The 22,595-nt window shown below is 35.2% G+C and overlaps 1 protein-coding gene across 1 annotated transcript; it reads right to left on the bottom strand.

The window, feature by feature from the left end:
- Positions 1-335: 335 nt before the first annotated feature.
- LOC126815663 (transcription elongation factor B polypeptide 3) lies at positions 336-18,831 on the bottom strand. The gene is made up of 11 exons (XM_050541507.2): positions 18,758-18,831; positions 16,578-16,634; positions 14,074-16,152; positions 12,291-12,384; positions 11,461-11,547; positions 10,924-10,977; positions 9,266-9,363; positions 7,050-7,151; positions 5,823-5,901; positions 4,990-5,172; positions 336-3,923 (listed from the first exon to the last, which is right to left on the bottom strand). Exons 1-11 carry the CDS (start codon positions 18,824-18,826, stop codon positions 3,859-3,861), a joined length of 2,967 nt encoding a protein of 988 aa, XP_050397464.1. The 5' UTR covers positions 18,827-18,831; the 3' UTR covers positions 336-3,858.
- Between the last annotated feature and the right edge of the window lie 3,764 nt (positions 18,832-22,595).

Genomic DNA, 22,595 nt, shown 5'->3' with positions numbered 1-22,595 from the left:
AATCGAAACCCACGAGGTTGGACAGGTGACCCTACTCCTTGTCACGTACAACCGGGGAATCGACAGACTCAATGACAGACCTTATGATACAGTGCAGCGCGCACGTGCTAACCATTCGGCCATCCAACCCCCCGTACTTGCAAAGCAAACACTGTTGCATATGTTCAAATATAATCAAAGAGCAGAAGAATTTGTAGATTCCGGATGAAAGAAATCCTATACTTTTGGGTTATATCAATATAAGTATGACAATATCCATGCAAATTCAAAAGAAAAATGAAAGATCACACATTCTTTTTGTCTGCTACAAATTCAGAACACATATTCGGTTTACACACAAAAGCACATTTATTGTATAACAATTTCACTGTTGTTCATTTGGTATAAAGACTTCCACCATTTAAATATCATCTTATATACAAAATATAAAATAAATAATTCAATAAATTAATATTATATACAAAAAATATGACTGTCTTTAAGCCATTCTAAAATTACAGGTAAATATGTATGTAATTATCATCTGTTTTACCTATTTTGTTTGACAGTTAAGATGAATATTTCAGAAGTCGCTAAAAGGCTCTTTCAGTTCTTGTATTCAGTCCAAATTGTCTTGCTTTAAATGCTACAAATATCAGTCTGGAAAAACCAGTATCAATTGACCAATATTCATTGTAGTCAAAGTGGAGACAATTTTTCTATGGACACACATTGATATAAAAGAGAATATATAAAAACTGAATATAAATACAGTACAGATTTCTAAACAGGATTTGAGTCAAATTTTGATTCCCAGATAACACTCAAATTTGACTTTACATCATAAAATGATACATTTTGCACTCCAGTTGACTTTTTGTTCAAATTTTCCATTTTTGCAAAACAAGATCATTATCAGTAAATTGAGCATTTTTACTCATCCGAAAACTAAACTGGAAAGAGATCATCACTATACAAATAACATGACAGAAACTGAATTCAAGACTTTATTTTGACTTGATCCAAGAACCAGATTCTGTTATTTCGAGTTAATCATGTTGATCCTTTTATTTTGAGCTAATCAAGTCGATCCTGTTATTTTTAGTTAATCAAACAAGCTGAGCATGCTATTTTGAGTTAAACAAGCAGATCCTGTTGTTTTGATATGATATAGAGAGAGACAGAGAAATGGGGTTTAACGGCCACTCGACACAAACTAGCTCATTTCGGGACTGACACATGGTTCAATTTTATTTCAATAATTCACTTGCACGTGGGGGTCTTTAGCAATGGGAGGAAACAGGGGGACCCGGAGAAAACCCACAAGGTTGGACAGGCAACCCTGCTCCTTGTCACGTACATCCGGGGAATCGAAACTACACCAGTTGACTCAATGACAGACCGTATGATACAGCGCGCACGTGCTAACCATTCGACCATCCAACAACCCCCCTTGATCTGATATAATAAGCACACTGCGGTTTTAAGCACTAATTCAAAATTTATTTAAAGAGGCATTATCTCATAACCTATTAATAAAAATATAAATATTTTAACAAATGTTTGCACAAAATACTTGACTTTATAAATTAAGTAGGTCATTGGTTTGATTTCCTATAAACAGGAAGGTCTACAGTTATTTCAAGTATGACATTGTTCAAAATGAATTACATTTATTTCTTGGTGGGAGTGATCGATAATACCTCTTTTAAACTTTGCTTGAGGATGATATCCCTCATTGCACATTTTATGGTCACCTGCCATAGGTTCAAGAACATATGTAAACATATAATAATAATAAAATCACCCCATTCACACATTTACATTACATACAAAGAAAAATATTATTATATGTACATAAATTACCATGTTGAAAATGTTCAATGTGGCTTCATCTATACTCCAAATTTAAAGGGAGAAAATGACAGAAAATTGTGCTTCACAACATCTTACTGGACATTACGAAAAAATAAATCACCAATATGTGATACAAGGTTTATAAGAAATGTTCATTTTCCTTCTCACTTGTGTTATTTATAAACAAACATGCAATACAATATCAACATTTAACTGTAGGGTGTCATCGTCAGCTTGGTTTCTGTATCCTTTAATTATATTTCCAGTTGACTTTTTACATCTCAGATTTTATGCATAATATTCACACAGTGTAGCATCTGGGATTGGTTTTGAAATTTGGCCATAAAAAATCAATAGTGGTTTTGGATTCATTTCTAGATAACACAAGATAGTCAAAACTTTTGTGCATGTATTAAAAATAGTGCAGGTGGGTCAATTATAATGATTCCCATTAATTAATTAATGGATTGTTATAGAAAACATTTTATATCATTTGATAAAGAAAACAAAATAATTCTACTCATTCTCTCACTTTAAATATATTTATGAGACAAGATGTATAAAGAATAACACACAATATTTCCCTAGTTTTAATATAAAACATTATTTATGTATGTTACTGTTAGGGCTTGCTGAATTCATAGTTCCCATGTTGTTTTTTAACTGTCTTAAAAGAGTCATAGTTATTATAGCCCACAGTGGTTTTTAAGTTCAGTTGAATTCTCAATGATTAAAGGTTCAATACCACTGAATAATATGTCCCAATCTTTATTCTGGTCAACGAATTGCACTATTTTACAATATTCCAATTAATTGATGATACAAATTTCATCTTAACACACCTAATTTAAAAAATTGGAAAAATTCAACTAAATGATTTGAAAGCCTGACGTAAAGCTTTTCAAATGTGACTTGGATTTAAAAATATTTTTGAACCCTCTGGACAAGTAAAATAGGATTTAATGGATAATTTACACAACAGGTAGGACACCACATCTAGTACTTAGAATAAGGCTATTTTTTATTTTCTGGAGCTGTCAAGTCAGCAAGAGTGTTATTGTCCCTTTAAATGAACTTATGGTTATTTTGAATATATCAAATAAATTATGTTAATTTTCTTGTTCAAAGTGATATTGTCTCTTTAAAATAGAGAAATTCTAATTAATAAAGTATGACCTGAGACAAGTTCAGATCTGTGCATTCAACTATATTTAACCCAATCCTAATTAATCTCAAACTTTCAATGATCATTTTACATACAAATATAGATGCACCAATTTACGTATATAATAAATATAGATTAACCAAATAAACAAGTTTAACGTCTGCTCCCACCAGGGTTATATCACACACTATGTTCCCAAAATAGGAAGTTAGATAAATTTATAAAAAAAATTAAAACCTTAAAAAACATTAACGCAATTTTGGTTAATAGAAAATTGGATTCCCAAATGGTTTCATTTGGGTTCTAAGTTTTCTTTACTTCTTAATTCTGTTTAGCACTAATCAACATTTGAGATCTTGGGTAGGAGACATCTGATAATTTAGAGAAGTGAGACGATGCATTAAGGCTGGAAGATAATGTCATTCCCCCCCAAAAAAACAAATTGATATAAAGATTACATCTCACAAACTATCCTCATTCATTGCGAGACCAACAGCATGCACCAATACATAGAGAATTTAGTCCTGCACATATTTACTGGTGGGTCATTCGTAACCAGAAGGCCAAAAAATAAAAAGCTGGCCTATTATTGCACTAAGGCTATGTTTGTTTCATAGTCAGACTTCAACTTCAGATCATGTACATGATCCTGACTTGTGGAAACAAGCACTTTAAAACCAGGAGTGGATCTTCTACCATAGCATCAATAAAACCATATAAAATAGTTCTATAGTTCTATTCTAACTGAAGAGTTTTATAATTCTAACAATCCTACTGCTGCCATTTGAGTGTTGACTGATAACAACAACCTGGATTTACAACCTGGAGTAAAATAATATTTTTTATGGCGTTTCACTTCATTGTCTTCGCTTGGAGATTAACTTGTTGATTTTCTGCATCATAGGTGCTACTGATTTTGTCACTGTAAAGATAAACAAAAATAACTTCTGTTTTACTTCCATTTTAGCAACCTATTGTGGCAATAGAAAATAGGTACTAGCTATTTGTGACAAAATTTGTGTTTGTATTAGCTGAGAATTATCCTTTCTTATAACTGTCACAAAATCATGCTTTGAGTGAGGTATTGCCCCTTTATAGAGGATAGGGTACTGTCTCTTTAATGTACTCATTGACCTTGTTTACTGCCATAGATTGTTTACTGATTATCCAGACTGAAATAAAGGCATTGAATTTAACAAGGTGTTCTGGTTGTTAATTATAAAACCACGAGTGATGTGCATGTGTACATATGACTGTCTGGAAATCCTGCTGTGTGTGAGTTTTAGTTTGAGGTAGGGTATTTAAGAAGGTTTTCTGAATTTAGTAGTTGCTGTTCCCGAAGTATAGTAGGGAGTAAGCGACATGTCTAATGTTTGTTCCGTGTAATTTTAAATGTGCTTGTAAAAATCCTAGGTGAATATTTCTTGTCGTGGTGACAAATGATGGTCTTGTTGACATGTGTATTTTCTTGTCTTGGTGACAAATGATGGTCTTGGTGACATAATAATTTTCTTGTCTTTAATGGCAAATGATGGTCTTGGTGACATTGTATATAACGTCAAACTGACATGAAGTCTAGGTGACGGACATTGGGGTAAAATGATGACAATCTGTATGTATACTATGATTTTAAACTAAATTATATGTGTATTTTGTATCTGTATATATGTTTTGTTTTGTTACCGGTATCTGTTATCTGTTTGTTTTTGTCTTGTGATAGGAAATATGTGGCTATAGAGGTGGCCGTTCGTCCGTCTTGTAACAATAACATTCATTTGATTAAATTCGAGATAACTTTTTGCTACATTTGATGTTTTTCGTCAGTGAAGATAACTGCCAATATTTATTTTGCATGGCCTCACAGTTAACGACAAAAAGAGACTTAAGTTTTCTAAGATTTTGGCTATGGCATAAAAACATATCTCTAAAAAATACCCCCACACAGTATCAATGTCATTTTCAATAATAATATAAAAATAAATTCTTACTTCTAGGCTGGGGTACAGCTACATGAGGATTATAACTAGAACGGGGTTTACCCGAGCTTGAAGCACCATGTAAACTGTTGCTAGGAGCAACCATTTTCGCTGTTCCATATCGCTGTTGTTTACGTAACACATCTCTAGGTGGCTTGACATAATTGTCTACATATGCTAACTGTACTTGACGACCTGGCAAAATATACAGGTGAAAATGTTCAATACACTATTATACAGGTTGTCAGAAAATGATAATTGAGATAGAGAGAGAGAGAAATGGGGTTTAATATCCTCTCAACACAAATTAGGGCATCTTGGGACTAACACATGGTTCAATTTTATTTCAATAATTCGCTTGCATGTAGGGGTCTTTAGCAGTGGGAGGAAACCAGAGGACCCGGAGAAAACCTCAATAATTGAAATAGTGACCATGAAAGTTCTAATGACGGAGATCCCAAAACTGCTGAATTATTTTCATTAATAAGCAGAGGTGGGAACAAGTAGCTGGACCTCAAGTCGAGTCCCACGTCTCTGCACCTCGAGTCCTACCACTCCACACCTCGAGTTTGAATCGAGTAATTGTATTCCACAGAATTGTGACATGTATATATTCCAGTTCAATTAATAAATGCCATTGAAACAATTTACTGGTACATCATTTCACTATGAGAATGATATTTAGGAAAGATTAATGACATTAACAATATTCTGAGTAAATGTGTTGAATAGTCTCAATAAACCAGATTCAAGTTTTATAAAGATAACTCTCAGTCTAGTTCAATTTGTTAAGTTTTACTGAGGTGTTTATATGTTTTCAAGTACTATATAATAACAGTATTTACCCTTTGGTTTAGCAGCAGCTTGTTTGTTCATGTTTAAACGTAATCTCTCTAACTTAACTTCACGTTCTTCTTGTAATCTCTGTTAACATATATATACAACAAATTAATATACACAAAACAAAATAATATACAAAACAACAATTTAATATACAACCATAGGCCTACTGCAACAAATTAATATGTATTATATTTTGATAGTCATACCCTACCATGGTCCTTGAATAACAATTCAATACACATTTCTACCTATGTATTCATAGTTTTCATATACCCTGACGTTACAAATATTTTTTGTGGTAATCACATATATTAGCCCACACCGATCAGCAGTGAATCTTCGCTAGGCCGCTACAATCACTGATAGGGGTGACATCAGTGCGGCTTAAGGAGTCTCAAATATTAACTTTTTTCCTTCTGCAAATTAAATAATTATAGAACATTTTTTTTTTAAGCATTAAAAAAAATAAAGGTTTTGAAGTATATATAAGTAAAACATATTTCCTATTTAGTGTAAATAGGTGTTAAAATGAGTAAAAGGCACCATTCTGTCCGGACCTGTAACGTCTTATGTAAACAATGCACGTGCCACTGAGCCAATAATTGTCGCTGCATGATGTGACATCACATGTTGAAAGCAGTCATCTTTTAAAGAGTTATTAGAAGACTTTCGCAATACCTCTGTGAAACAGATTACTATTAGCCTATTCCAAATATGACATTCTAAATAACAAATTACCAAGAATTTTTTTCGTTCAAGTCTGGTTATATTAAAGCGGGAATTTCATATTTTCTAAGAAAGTCAAAACATAATTATTTCTATGTTTTTCCTCAATAGGTTATCAACTCACTATTATACGACCATGGGCATTATTTCCCACCCTTAAAAATCATTGACACAGGAAATAATAACACAATTACATCCCTTGTTTTCCTATTGCCTCCATGCTTTAGCCACCTTCAAACGTTGGAATTTGAAGTTGAAAATGATATTTTTGCCAATTTCTCAGCTGGCAATAGTGAATTATAGGATTAATAGGGTTATTCTTTAACAAGGTAGGACGGTTTATGGATACCATCTATTTTAAGGCTTTATTTTAATAAATTTTAAAAATTTAACTTAAAAATATGAAATTGTAGCTTTAACGGGAATGGGAGCTTATAATAACCCTTCGTTTCAAAATGGATTAAGAACCCCTATTCATACACTGACATGACAAATATTCTTACCAAATACATTTCTCTCCATGCTTCCATTTCATCTGGCTGTTCTCTTTTGAAATCTCTTTCGCAATGTATAGCCCATAACTCTTCAGTATCTCCGACAAAATGCTAAAATGAAACATGTAATCAGGAAATTAATGCGAGCAAGTACACGTTTTATTTGTTCTCTAACATACAGTAATATAAATTATGCTAGATCGTGGTACTGCCGAGTTAAATCTGAGGGATTTTAAATCTCCCTTAAACTACTGTATAATAATATAAAAATACTGTGACACAGATGACTTTAAATTTCTGGCACATTTTGCCAGAATGAAAAGTAAGAAGACAGTAAAAATTGTAAGTAAACTCAATGATAAAAGATGATGATATCTGCTTAAATCATTGATTAGAGAAAACCTAATCTTTGATTAGAGAAAGCCTGACATTTTTTTGGAACAGTTTTCATTTTTTATTAATGTTTAACTAGACCTTACTGGTATTATCTAAAAGATCTTTATACTAATGTTCTTGAGATATAGAGAATCTCCTACAAGTCTTTTTAATATAAAAAAGGATGAGTAGGAGATTTTATTTATCACCCAAATCCTTTCTTACATGCACAAATAAATAAATATAATTCTTTGCTATAGATTTCACTTTTACTGAACCTGATTACATTACAGGGTGATACATCATTTTTTGACAGCAATTCAACCATTGCAAAGTCCTTTATATTGACCCATTGTTTCCATCAAGGTCAATTAAATAATAATAGTTCATTTTTAATATAAAAAAAAGAAGTTACTTTTTAACTGACCAATCAAATTCATGTAAAGCGATATCTCCTGAGGAGATATCGCAGTAGATTATGAAATGGATCACACAAGCAATATCTACTGTAGAATGTATTATTGGGGGATAAATTAATTTTGTGGGTCCTATAATTTACTATGACCAAACCATATAAGAATAAAAAACATTATACAAGAGACACAAAAACATTTTTTAGGTGGTGTAACTCAACTGGTGTTATAACAGACAGGTTTTACTGTAAATAACAAGCCAACAGTGAGGCTGATGTCCCCCGCCGAAATTGCAAAATAAATAGATGACACATATTAATTAATCGCACATTTATTTTTTTCACTAAGTTTCATCACTCTCTATCAGATAGAATCAAGATTATCTTGTCCCAAACCATCGACAAATGAAATCGATTAGCTCTGCTTAGCTTCAGCTCGAAATGTTAATTATTGAACTCAGTCAAGACATTCACCTAATGAACATCTACATATACATCAAGTTTAAACATTCACCTAATAGACACCTATGCCAAGTTTGAACATTCTACCTCAATTAGAAGGAGAGTTATTGTGTTCCAAAGTTTCTACCAATCAAATTGCTTATCACTCTGCTTACCCTCAGCAAAAAATGTTCATTATCGAACTTAGTTAAGGTATTCATATAATAAATCTATACACCAAGTTTCATCAATCTCACTTAATTAGAACTAAAGTTATCGTGTCCCAAAGCATCAACCAATCAAATTGCTTATCTCTGCTTACCCTAAGCGGAAAATGCTCATCTTCGAACTCCATCAAGGCATTGACCTAATCAACACATACACCAAGTTTGAACATTCTAGCTCAATTAGGAAGAGAGTTATCGTGCCCCAAAGTATCAACCAATCAAATTGCTTATCTCTGCTTACCCTAAGCGGAAAATGCTCATCTTCGAACTCCATCAAGGCATTGACCTAATAAACACATACACCAAGTTTGAACATTCTAGCTCAATTAAAAGTTATCGTGTCCCAAAGCATCAACCAATCAAATTGCTTATCTCTGCTTACCCTAAGCGGAAAATGCTCATCTTCGAACTCCATCAAGGCATTGACCTAATCAACACATACACCAAGTTTGAACATTCTAGCCCAATTAGGAAGAGAGTTATCGTGTCCCAAAGCATCAACCAATCAAATTGCTTATCTCTGCTTACCCTAAGCGGAAAATGCTCATCTTCGAACTCCATCAAGGCATTGACCTAATAAACACATACACCAAGTTTGAACATTCTAGCTCAATTAGGAAGAGAGTTATTGTGTCCCAAAAAGTGTGACGGACAGACAGACGGACGGACAGACAGACGGACAGACAGACGGACAGACAGACAGACAGACGGACGAACCCATTTTAATAGTCCCCTGCTTTCTTCGAAAGGCGGGGGACAAAAAAACTTACAGGATTTAAATCTTCTAATCTCAGTAATTGTTGTACTGTACATCTCTCTAATACTGGTTTTAATATCTCATATGGTATACAGCCAACATAATCTAAAGCTGTATATTATAAAAATTAGAATGTAATCAGTAATACTGGTTTAAATATCTCATCTGACAATGCTACAGGTTTTAATCTCAAACTTTTCTGCACTACTAGGCAATCTGGTTAAAACACAGATCCTATTTCGTTTCGTTTTTATAGTTCAAAATTTCATTTTACTTGTCTTTACTACACTAGGATCTGGAAGAGTTGTTCTTTAACTCGTATTCTGAATGGTGTCGGGGATAAGCCAATGAAACGGTCTGTTATGTCGAGCTTTAGGCGTGTTTTGCACGGAACTGTGGGTAATCCACTAGTAACATCAATGCTGATTGGTTAATCAAATGTCTGACGTCATAGGGTCATAAGTCGGTCTTTTGACCCCTGACGTGACCTATCGCTATAACTTGTCAGATCTTCATGTAGTGTAGGCTATAGAAAGTATAAAAAAAACGAAACGAAATATAGATCTGTATTTTAATCAGATTGTACTACTGGGCTCATGAATGCAAATTTTATCTGGAGGGTGGAGTTTCCACCTACCCTTCATCGAATTCCAATTACCAAGGGTTCTTTTATGTGCACACTGCACAGCTATGTATCCATGGTACCTTGTATTTTTCCCTTCTCATCCAACCAACTAGACAATGATCCTAACCAGGCCACCCTTCCTACACCACTGAAGGGGAAAACATACTGGTTGTCATTCCAATGAAATTGGTTAGACTACAGGCAATGTCCTTGTTAGTCCTGACAAGTTTGAATAGAAGCTCGAAAAATCCTGAATGTTCTTCTCATTCCAATAACGAAACCTGACAATAACTTTGGCCGCATAAATTTTTCATGTGGCTACAGTGGTCATTGAAGTACATCTTCAACATTTGTATAAATATGCAGCAAATTTTGACTTAAAGGAGCTAAGTCGCTAATATTTGGGACCTAGAAATTGACACAAATGGGTCGCAACACATACAATAATGTAATATGAATGTATATAAATTGATTTACATTCAATCGTTTCTGTTTTTACTGTAATTTCTAATCAGTTAGGTTAGGCGACATACGCCAGTATTCTCAATCGAATTTCAATCTCTGGCTTCTGGTTATTCCAGTCTACGCCGATAGTATTTATTGGTGGGCATGCTCTCCAGATAAGAATATAGCTTCACCGTTTGACATGACTTGTGGAATATGCCTAGCCTCTTTTTTCGAGTCCCTTATTACACATAGCGCTGAAACGCATTATGGTACACGATTCGTGTACCAATTGTAAAATGTTTGTTTTGTCTTAAATATTGGATATCAGAAGGCCATCTTTTCCCGGTAAGATCACAACATGAATGTTGATTTAAACTGACAAATAAATCTTGTTTTCAATGTCGAAGATTTTGGATGATATTGAGTTAGAGACTTAGCTACTTTAATAAATACAGCAAAATTGGCTGAATCTATGTGCAAAATATTTCAAATATACAGAAACCATATGAAAGTAAATTAGTATCATAACTAATATAACTGACATTTTCATATATATTTAAAACTCAATCTATATTTAAATAAAGAATAGAAATACTTACCATCAATATTGTCTATTAATACTTGCATACACAATCCAAACAATGGCTTCATTTCTGCAACAAAAAATAATAATAAGGTTCTCTTTAATGTGTTACTGAAGTCCTAAATGTGTACATTGGCAGACCTCAGGTTTTTTTTATAACATTTGAATGAATAAATAGTGATCCACTTTTTTAGTCAGTCCTGCTAAAGGGAACAACATCTGAAAAATGTCACCAAGATGTCCTATTCATGGCATGATTAGATCTGAAAGAAAATCTGTCAAGATGTGGTTTGGCCTGGACAGCGGCGCTACGGCCTACTCTTATTTCCTTTAACGGGCACGCCAAAGTGTACACAGGACCTCGGTTTCTCATCTCATCCAAATGGCTATACATTGTCCATTACCAAGCCCTCAGTCCTACACCACTGACAAGGGGGAACCAAAGCCAGAAAATCCCAATGAACTTCTCTGCCAACACAGGGAACAAACATTGAACCTCCAGTTTAGCAATAGGTTTACAAATATACATATATATAAACTTTGTTGTATGTACCTGTCAGTCCGTGTTTTTTTCCTGAGTAGACCATCGTTCTCTTTCCTGTTTTAGTTCCAATCACCATAGGATCAAACGTGGCCATATCTAAAATAATTAATAATTAGTCATTAAACAAATCAGCTTGTAAAAAGGTCAGTCAGTTCCAACTCATAAAATCGGATACTAAATGTAGCTAAACATTTTACTGCAAAAACACTTAAATCTGGATTTTAATATACTATAATGCTAAAAATTGTTATCTCTTTACTGTCTGGACCCCATCTCTGTAGATATCTATACTGATGCTGACTAGCTATAAACATAATCAATGGACTAAATAAACATAAAATTGATCACGATCATCACCCAGAGACTTCAACCATGTCCCATTTGAACGAAGAACTTACTTTCCTTCTCAGTCTCAGAAGCAGAAAAGTGAGAATTAGTCTTGGGAGAGAGAGAGAGAGAAATAGGGTTTAACATCCACTCGACACAAACTAGATCATTTCGGGACTAACACATGGTTCAATTTTATTTCAATAATTTGCTTGCGCGTAGGGGTCTTTAGCAGTGGGAGGAAACCGGAGGGCCCGGAGAAAACCCACAAGGTTGGACAGGCAACCCTACTCCTTGTCACGTACAACCGGGGAATCGAAACCCCACCAGTTGACTCAATGACAGACCGTATGATACAGCGCAGCGGCTAACCATTCAGCCATCCAACCCCCCTGAAAATTAGTCTTGGTAAATAACCACAGTACTCTTAACCCAAGAAAGGATAAGAACCCCATTTTGAATCCAATGTCCCCTTAAAACAACAAACTAAAGTATAATATATTTCAACAAACCTAGTTTTCTCTCAGGAATTTTGGATAATGGACGGTAATGTGCATTAGTTTCTGGGAGTAAATCTAAAATATCTGATTCATGGATATCAATCTTCTACAAAATAAAGACACATATCATATTATACAAAAAATGAGACAAAAGGTCAAAAATCCAAAACAAATATACATAAATCTAAATTTAAATATATTTAAATTGGTATTTAACATATTCATTCATCTTTAAAATTAAGACACAAAGGTAATAAATTCAAAACAACTACAGACAAATCTAAATTATATATCCGAAGATGTTTATTGTACACGTACACGTACAACTGGGGAATCGAAACCAAGCCAGTTGACTCGATGACAGACCTTATGATACAGCGCACACGTGCTAACCATTCGGCCATCCACCCCCACCCCCCATTAATCTTTAAAAGTGGCTTAGATACATGCATGTAAATTCGAATTAGCACAAACAGCAAATGAGTTGTCATCATTTTCCATATTCGAAAAAAGGATAAAATTTTAGATGATAAAAACAAAAGAAAGGCTAGAAATCATCTTCACCTCGATGTTTGTGTTTTGTGGATAGAAATGAGGTTTAATCTAGACATCGGCAGATCTAATCTCTATCATCCAGAAAATATTCTACGAATATTAGTCTGGATGCATTGTCAACGTTTGAGAATAATAGGTCATTGGCTAGATTATCCCGTCATTTAAATTATCATCAACAACGTCTAAGGGAGATAACTCGTTCTAAAACAAGATGATGACGCCCATGAAATTAATTTAAGAATGCCATTTCAAATAATTCATTTGATTGCATGCCAGTTCAATATCCAACACTCATAATTTTTTTTATTGTAAAATTTCTCTCTTCATGGGCCATAATGTCACGATTCATGTTTGTTTATATTAATGCAAGAATTATGGGATTTATTGCGGAAGGGGCGCAACTCTTACTTGACTTGGTCAAAGATACTGGATAATCAACCACATTAAAAACCAAACTCCTGGTTACGCATGGACAATGGACTTTACGTCAAATATTGACAACGGTCTCAGACACTCCGTACGTTGAAGACTAGGAGGTTCTGGGTGACTGAGACTACGGCAGATCATTACAAAGAAATAAAGATGGCAGCCTGGAATCATTAGTAAGTAATATGATCTTTAAATGAGTAATTTTAATAATTGTTTAACTCTTTGGTAGGACTATTTTCTACTATTGCACTATTGTCTACAAATTTATATTTGGTGTTGACTATGTAATACGGGGACTTTTAGGTGAAACCGTTTAACAGAAATCATCAAAGAGTGTAGGGGAGGTCCTCTGTTACATCCCGGGGTTGGCAGGAAAAGTTCATTGAGATTTTCTGATGTGGTTCCCCTTTGTCAGTGGTGCAGGACGGACGGCCTGGCAAGAACTATGTCTCGTTGTTCGGATGGGACTAAAACCCGAGCTCATGTGCACGTAAAACAAATACAGACAGTTGGAATTCAAAATAAGAATAAGCGACAGTGCCAATGTCCAGGTGATTTTCCCTCATAGCACGATGTATGGCTGTATGTACGTACGTCTCCATTAACCCAGTCGGTGCAGAACAGTAGGATGTTAAACTCCCATTTCATTCTAGGAACATGTCAATCGTATGTAAATTGGTGGAACCCAAAGCTTTTTTTTTCGAAGATTGTCACCACCAAGAACAACAATGTTAGTAGTGCTCAGGGACCAGTGGCTTGTCCAAAAATTCTATTCTATATCTTTATGCTCTAAATTAATTGAAAGATTTACCTGTTTCGCTGGGGAAGGCATGCTGAAACTTGTTGAAGGAAGATCATCATTCTTGGCACGTCTGGATGTTGAAGGTTTTGATGACACGAGACTGGACGACCATTTTGTTCCAGTTGGCTTCAGATCTGGGATAACATCTTTTCTGGGTTTCTTTTTTACAGCCTTTACATCACAATTTAAGAAATCATCAAAAGAAAACCCTTCTGTGATGTCATTTGCTGGTTCTATCTCATCTCCATCTTCGTCTTTTTTTCTTTTTTCTCCTTTAGTGGAAAAACTAGACTTTGAATCTGAGCTTGTTTTATCAAGTTTTGCCTTACTGTGTGATTTAACAGCACTTGAAGATGAAGATTTACTTTTAGAGTCCTTTTTCTCATCATGTGATATGTTTTTCGTGGATTTCGTATTTTCTTCCGGTTTTCGATGCACAGCTTTGACTTTTTTAATGACCGCAGTTTCATCTGGACTAAATAAATCTGAAGTATCAACCATAGGTTGTATTTTTCGTTTTTCACTTTTTGGTTTGTCCGATTTAGACTTTTTAATTTCAGTGTGTTGATGGTTAGATTTTTTTGTAGCTTTTTCGTTGCTCGAAAGTTTATCACTACTAGACTTTTTATCACTGGAACTAGAAAGCTTTTCGCTAGACCTAGGACTTTTATCACTGGAATGTTTACTGCTAGAACTAGTTCTGTTATCACTAGAATGTTTATTGCTAGAACTAGGTCTGTTATTACTGATGCTAGACTTTTTATCACTGGAACTAGAATGTTTACTGCTTGAACTTGGCTTATTATTACTAGTACTAGAATGTTTATCACCAGAACTGGGCCTTTTATCGCTAGAACTAGGTAGTGTGTTAACTGAAATAGACTTTTTATGTCCCTCAACAGAAGATTTATCTTTATCGTATGAGCTAGACTTTTTATCGCTATGTCTAGAATCTTTAGCATTTGAGCTAGAATGTTTATCACTGCTAGTAGTCTTTTTATCAGAGCTGCTAGTCTTTTTATCACACGATTTTTTACTACTAGATGTGTTGACACTCTGATTGGATGATGAACTGCCATTTCTATATTTTTCACTGTCTTGTTTATCATTTTTAGAACTTTGTTTAACTTTTGAACTATCATGTTTGTCCTGATTGGAACTTTGTTTATGACTTTTAATACTATATTTATCGTTTCCAGTGGACTGTTTATCATTTTTTGAACTATGTTTATCACTGTGTGAACTATGTTTATCACTGTGTGAACTACTTTTATCACTGTGTGAACTATGTTGTTTACTATGTGAACTATGTTTATCACCATGTGAACTATGTTTTGTTCTATCTGAACTATTACTTTGATATTTACCTGAACTAGAACTGTCTTTTTTGTTATACTTAGAGTCCTTACTAGATTTATGTGGTTTGTCTGATTCCGATATAGGAGTGGGTGTGTATGAAGCTTGATATTTACTTGATTCTTTGGTTACGCAGGACGGATTGTACTCTTCATCTTCAGATGCAGATTGTTCACTTGCAGATGCTTCTGGAGTAGCAACATCATATGCATCATTGTCAGAAACACTTTTAGGACTGTACACCTGATCATTGCTAACTGCTACATTTTCAGGGTCATATTCTTCATCCTCACCTTCTGATGGACGATCACCTATTCTTGTGGGACTGTAGCCAACCTTTTTAGAATATTTTGGAGACAGACTTCTAGGATGGTATTCCTCATCATCTGAGTTTTCTTCAGATTGTTTACCAGGACTGTAGTGTGGTTCTATGGACTCTTCTCTTGGAAGACGCTCTGGGCTGTAACTTTGTTCCACATGTTGAGGACTGTATTCATTACCAGATGGACTCTCTTCTCCAATTGGAGTAGGCTTATAAGTTACTTCATATTTTTGTGGTTTCCGACTCGAATCAGGAACATACTGTTCTTCGTTCAATTCTACTTGCTGTGTCGTTTTTTTCGCTTCTCGAGTAACAAGCGTCTTCCATTTCGCTACAATGGATTTGGCTAAGGCACCAATTTCATCAGGCTTTTTACGGAAACTATTGACCACCTTTCCTATGCCTGTATCCTAAAACAAGAAAAGAGGTTTATTTATAAGTAATTTTTTTCCGAAAATCATATCCCATATAGTCATCATTGAGGTGAATTTGAGACCAACAAATTTTTTCCAGATGGTCACAAAATACTCATTTTAATTTTATTTTATTTGATCTCATCATGTTATCTTTACAATTAGTGATAAACAAGTAACTAGAGGGATGCTCGGTTGTCAATATGAAATTGACAGAATTGCAATCGAGAGACAGGCAATTCAGTACTGTCACTCCAAACAAAGGAGGTTGTGTGAGTAGAATCTTGATGCAGTTAAACACAACTAAAGTGTTTCAGCAGTCATTGTTGGTTGAGATATTTTCTTATATAGTGTCGCTCAGTACCATAATAAACAGTACCGTAATCTATAGATGGTACATGTAATGCACACATGATTCTTACCTGTAACAGTGCAATAGATACAGGCAGAGCATCTAACTTTCTTAATACTGATAACACCTGAAAATACAAACAATAAAAATTACACAAATTATCATTTGTTTATCAATTCTAGAAAAATAAAATGTAACCGTTCAACTTCATATCAACTTAAATATTTAAGCCAATTAAAGTGAAGAATTTTGTTCACCATATTGTCTACAAGAAACTTTGGTTAATTTGAAACTAACATATAATAATATATTATTAAATTTTTCTGATAAAATGAAAACAGAAGAATTTTTTTTTGAACCACCATTTTCAACCCACACTTCTTTAAATTCTAACAGCCAAGAGGATACTTGTTGAAATGTTGTGCTACATGTGTACAAACCAGTGATTGTTATTTCCATATAAATTGTGTTGTGTTTCAATGTGCTCAGGGGGGTTGGATGGCTGAATGGTTAGCATACGCGCGCTGTATCATAAAGTCTGTCATTGAGTCGACTGGCGTGGTTTCGAATCCCCGGTTGTATGTGGCAAGGAGTAAGGGTCGCCCGGTCCTCCGGTTTCCTCCCACTGCTAAAGACCCCTATGCGCAAGCGAATTATTGAAATAAAATTAAACCATATGTTAGTCCCGAAATGACCTAGTTTGTGTCGAGTGGATGTTAAACCCCATTTCTCTGTCTCTCAATGTGCTCAATGCCACTAATATAGCCAAGAGATATTGGTCTTTTGTGCCATCCAACAGATATATTCACATCTTCCTAGTCAGCCTGGCATTTGTTATTTAAGTAGGCATGCAGTATTACCCTAAATATTTTTTGAGACTTTAATTTCCAGGTGCTAATCTAACTAAGGCAGCAACTAACTTTTATTCTAATTATGGTTTGGCAGTTTTAGACTGTTTACATGCACTGTATACAATGTGAAGAGGACCTGTTTTAGTTTGGATACTTCTGCATTAAAGGGAAATTAGCTAAGATTAGATAAAGAGCTGACAGTCCTCGCTATAATAGTTAAAAAAATTGATAATGAAAACAGTATATGCTGAAATTTATGTCAAATTGCTTCACTCTCAACAAAGATACAGTATTAGCGATTCAATTTTAGGCTAGTCTCAATCGTCATTACTACAGTTTGTACGATAATAAACAGAGTCCTGATTATCCACTTTTACGTTAAATCATCCATTACAAAAAGTATTCAAATTCACTTAATATGGCATTAAGATTTGATCATGGTCTTAATAAGTTAATTTATGTCTAATTAACAGAGAGAGAGAAAGAAATGGGGTTTAACGTCCACTCGACACAAACTAGCTAGGTCATTTCGGGACTAACATATGGTTTAATTTTATTTACATAATTCGCTTGCGCGTAGGGGTCTTTAGCAGTGGGAGGAAACCGGAGGCCCCAGAGAAAACCCACGGGGTTGGACAGGCGACCCTACTCCTTGCCACATACAACCGGGGATTCGAAACCATGCCAGACTTTATGATACAGCGCGCGCGCGCTTACCATTCAGCCATCCAACCCCCCGTCTAATTAACAACTTAAAGATAACATTTTTATTTAAGGCCTATTTAGCTCTTGCATAGTGCATGTTTAACTGGAGTGAAAGACTGGGTCAATCTAAATGTCGCAATTGCTTTTTTTTCCCCTGTATTTCTCTAGGCAAGTCTAGCTATATTAAACTTTTTGGAATTTCTCAAACAATTTGACCGCACAAAGGCATACCATAAAAAGGAAGATTGAGTTATAATTTTAAAGCTGTATTATTTATGTTACTTGTGCTATGACAGGACGTTATGTCTCATAATTTTGAAGCCAATATTAGATTCTTGAATTTATCCGCAACATTATTAACATTAAACATGACATGAACATGGCCTCCACTAGGCTAAAGGAAAGGCAAATCGAGAACTCAGTCGAACTTCGCAGCCACTGCATAGACTCAAATCAATTGCAATTGAATATATGAAAGAAAAAGTGCAACATAAGCAAAATTATTTCTATGTTTATAATCATGCACGTCACAAGTGAATTGTCGTGTCGTCCTGGTCAAAATTTGTCCATTCCTAGTTTGCCGACCTTCTAGTGGAAATATCTCCCAAAATAGTTTACTCATGGGTCTGAAATTTGGAATATTACTAAATATTCATTGGGTCGACAAGGTCCATTTATTTTCTAGACAGTCTACCTTATCACCATCGGGGTTTGCTTCAAAATACTGCTTGTATTTTTTCAACTTGTGCTTGATGTCGGCCATGTTGAAATTTTGTTAATGGGAGACAACTCTTGTTTAGAAAGTCTCGATTATTCAGTCAAAGGCTTAATTTATGATCTTGCCCATTTACGGTGAGAGAGAGAGAGAGAGAGAGAGAGCGAGAGAGATGTGGTTTAACGTCCACTCGACAGAATCTAGGTCATTTCGAGACAAACATATGATTCAATTTATTTCAATAATTCGTTTGCGCGTAGGGGTCTTTTGCAGTGGGAGGAAACCGGAGGACCCGGAGAAAACCCACGAAGGTGGACAGACGATCCTACTCCTTGTCACGTAGGCCTATATACAATCGGGGAATCGAAACCACGCGAGTTGACTCAATGACAGACTTTATGATACAGCGCGCACACGCTAATCATTCCGCACCCCCCCCCCCCCCCGCCCCATTTACGGTCTGACCCTTATCTTAAAGTAGCTAAGTCTCTAATTCAATACCATCCATATTCTTCAACATTTAAGACACAAATTATTTTAAATTATTTGATTATTTGTCTATTTAAATCAACATTGATGTTGTAATCTTACCGGAAAAAGGTGGGCTTCTATTTAAGACAAAATAAACATTTTACCATTGGTACACGAATCGTGTACCATAGTGCGTTTCAGACATTTGTAACAAATTAAGGGGCTCGAAGAACGAGGCTAGACATATTCCATAAGTCATGTCAAACGATGACGCTATATTCTTATCTGGAGAGCATGCGGAATAAATAAATTCGGTGTAGATTGGTATAACCAGACTCTGGAAAGAGCCATTCGATTGGGATTTCTGGCGTATTTCGCCGAACTTATCTGATTAGAAATTACAGTAAAAACCGAAATGATTGAATGTAAATCAGTTTATATGCATTCATATTACATTATTGTCAATTTCTAGGTCCCAAATATTAGCGACTTAGCTCCTTTAAATAAAATGAAATAGGGTTTAGTGTCCTACTGTTCTGCAGCCTTTGATCGAGGCTAGACATATTCCATAAGTCATGTCAAACGATGACGCTATATTCTTATCTGGAGAGCATGCGGAATAAATAAATTCGGTGTAGATTGGTATAACCAGACTCTGGAAAGAGCCATTCGATTGGGATTTCTGGCGTATTTCGCCGAACTTATCTGATTAGAAATTACAGTAAAAACCGAAATGATTGAATGTAAATCAGTTTATATACATTCATATTACATTATTGTCAATTTCTAGGTCCCAAATATTAGCGACTTAGCTCCTTTAAATAAAATGAAATAGGGTTTAGTGTCCTACTGTTCTGCAGCCTTTGATCGAGAAATTTGATAGCTGTTGCAAGGTAAAAACAAACCGAATTTGACCGACATAAAGTTAATTGCAAAAATATGTAAATTTGAACATTTGACTGATCAATTAGGTTAATAATTGACAGAATTATTTGTGGAACCAATAATCAAAAGGTTAAAGAGGGCTTGTTACGAAAAGATCATGAAAAACTGACTTTGGCCAAGGCTTTATCGATTGTGCGGATGAACTTTCAAAAGCACAAATTAGAAATCATGGACCTGATAAGTTCCATGAAAAGACATAAATGAAGATTTTGATAATATCCACGAAGTTTAAATGTCACTTAAAAGTAGAAAATAAAAACCCAATTTGATTAAAACACAGATCCTATTTCGTTTCGTTTTTTAAAGTTCAAAATTTCGTTTTACTTGTCTTCACTACACTATGATCTGGAAGAGTTGTTATACCGGCGGTTTGGTTGAAGTGAGGGATTAGACAATGAAACGGTCTGTAATTACGGCGACTTCTTGGCGTGCCATGCACGGAACTGTGGGTAAACAACTAGAAACGTCAACGCTGATTGATTAATCAGTGTCTGACGTCATAGGGTCAAAAGCCACTCGTAATGACCCCTGACACGACCTTCGAGTCTAACTTGTCAGATCTTCATGTAGTGTAGGCCTCAGAGAGTATAAAACAATATAGATCTGTATTTTAATCAGATTGATAAAAACCTGGAGTTTTATGTAACATAATCCAACCAATCTCCACTACTGAGGCTCAGGTCGTCTCAAGAACTGGGTTTAAGTAATTAAAGCGGTTTATGAATGTTAACAATATACTGTAGTATTGAATGTTGTTAAACAGTACCCTACAGTTTTCAACGGTTTAGGTTGCTTAAAGTGACCATACATCACATTGAAATTGACCCGTTGGTAGGCTAATTCAAGTGATAAACCCTGCCAGGAAAGTTCCAGTCGCGCTTCGTGAAAAACAGCAACCAAGGTGATGTACCTACCGACTTGGTTAACTCACTTGGTGGCTCGACCCTAGACGCTTAAACGTTGCGATCTCAAAAGAGAGCATTTTGATTTACCAACCATTGAAGATATTACTGCGCGTATGTCCGAGGCCAAGTGGTTTGCTAAACTAGATGCTTATAGTGGGTACTGGCAGACTGCCTTAGATACAACAAGTCAGTTTCTCGCTACTTTTAATGCGCCATTCGGAAGATATTGTTTCTGTAGGATGCCTTTTGGCATCAAATCGACACAAGAAGTATTTCAAAAAAGAATATCTGAACATTTCTTTGGTTTACTCGGTGTTTTTATATGCCCACATTTTCATGCCATCGCCCCTGTCCGTTCGGACGCCCGTCCGTCCGTCCACAATTTGTTTGTGGACAGTATACAGGTCATAATTTTTATCCGATTTTGATGAAACTTGTACCTAAAACCTCGGTTACTTTCAATATTGGCATGTATCGGACCATAACTTCATGGATTATGGGCCCTGATTGTACGAAAGATTACGTTTTTAGCCTGCGGACATTCTAGGGGGCAAAATTTTCATTTCATTTTAATGGAACTTGAAATGCCTGTTTATAACCCAAAAATCTTGGTTCCTTTCTATATTTGCTCATATCGGATCGTAACTTCCTGGATTATGGCCTCTGATTGTACGAAAAATCACGTTTTTTTTTTAGCGTTGTGGATCCTCTAGAGCTCACAATTTTTATCCGATTTTAAAATACGTTTAAATGTATCACCGATACACCATAATGACGGTTAAGTTCAAATTACATGGAAATCGGACAAAAATTGCCCGATTTGATTTTGATGAAACTTAAAATATATCTTTATAATTATATCCCAAAGATCTCAGACCCTTTCGATATACGCGCATTTCAGACCATAACTTTTTGGATTATAGCTCCTGATTGTATGAAAAATCACTTTTTTAAGCTTGTTCTCTCTCCGTCTCTTGCAAAATTTGGCCGTATCTTGCCTGGCAACCACTGGTTTAATTTATTTCTTTTTTTGGGGGTGGGTGGCAGCCCGTTGGCACAAAACTCCACGGAACGCTCATCGGATATAGAGTCAGTGTCGTGCAATGATATCCACATGTCAGTTGTAGCTATTTGTGATCTGTAGCGCCAAGAAAAGAGACCAATTACAGTGGACTCTGTCAAATCCGACATCTGAATACTATGTCATTCTGTGAAGTCCGACATCATTTTCATGTCCCGATTTATTTCCTTAATACTTAAGCCAAAAAAGGGAATAACGTTCTAGGGTTTCGAAGCCACATTATAATAATACTTCCGGTTTTGAGAAAACTGAGTATTCGGACACTGCATAATCCGACATATTATGACGATCCCATACGATGTCGGGTTGGACAGAGTCCACTGTAAAAGTCTTGTCACCAATATATACCTACAGTAGAACGATCTAAGGTGCAGATTTGGAAAGGTGTGTAATATAAGGCATTTCGGTGGGTTTT

This window comes from Patella vulgata, chromosome 1 (genome assembly GCF_932274485.2).
Source record: "Patella vulgata chromosome 1, xgPatVulg1.2, whole genome shotgun sequence".
NCBI lineage: Eukaryota > Metazoa > Mollusca > Gastropoda > Patellidae > Patella > Patella vulgata.
Note: the sequence above shows the minus strand (reverse complement) of the source record. Positions and strands in the feature narration are given on the sequence as shown.

What these genes read in the sequence shown, in the direction of transcription:
- LOC126815663 (XM_050541507.2), bottom strand. Translation starts at nt 18,826, where the DNA reads ATGGCCGACATCAAGCACAAGTTGAAAAAATACAAGCAGTATTTTGAA. An exon ending in AATTCCTGAGAGAAAACTAG is followed by an intron (nt 11,548 to 12,290) that starts GTTTGTTGAAAT and finishes TAATTATTTTAG; the next exon opens with ATATGGCCACGTTTGATCCT. An exon ending in AGCTGTACCCCAGCCTAGAA is followed by an intron (nt 3,924 to 4,989) that starts GTAAGAATTTAT and finishes TTATCTTTACAG; the next exon opens with TGACAAAATCAGTAGCACCT.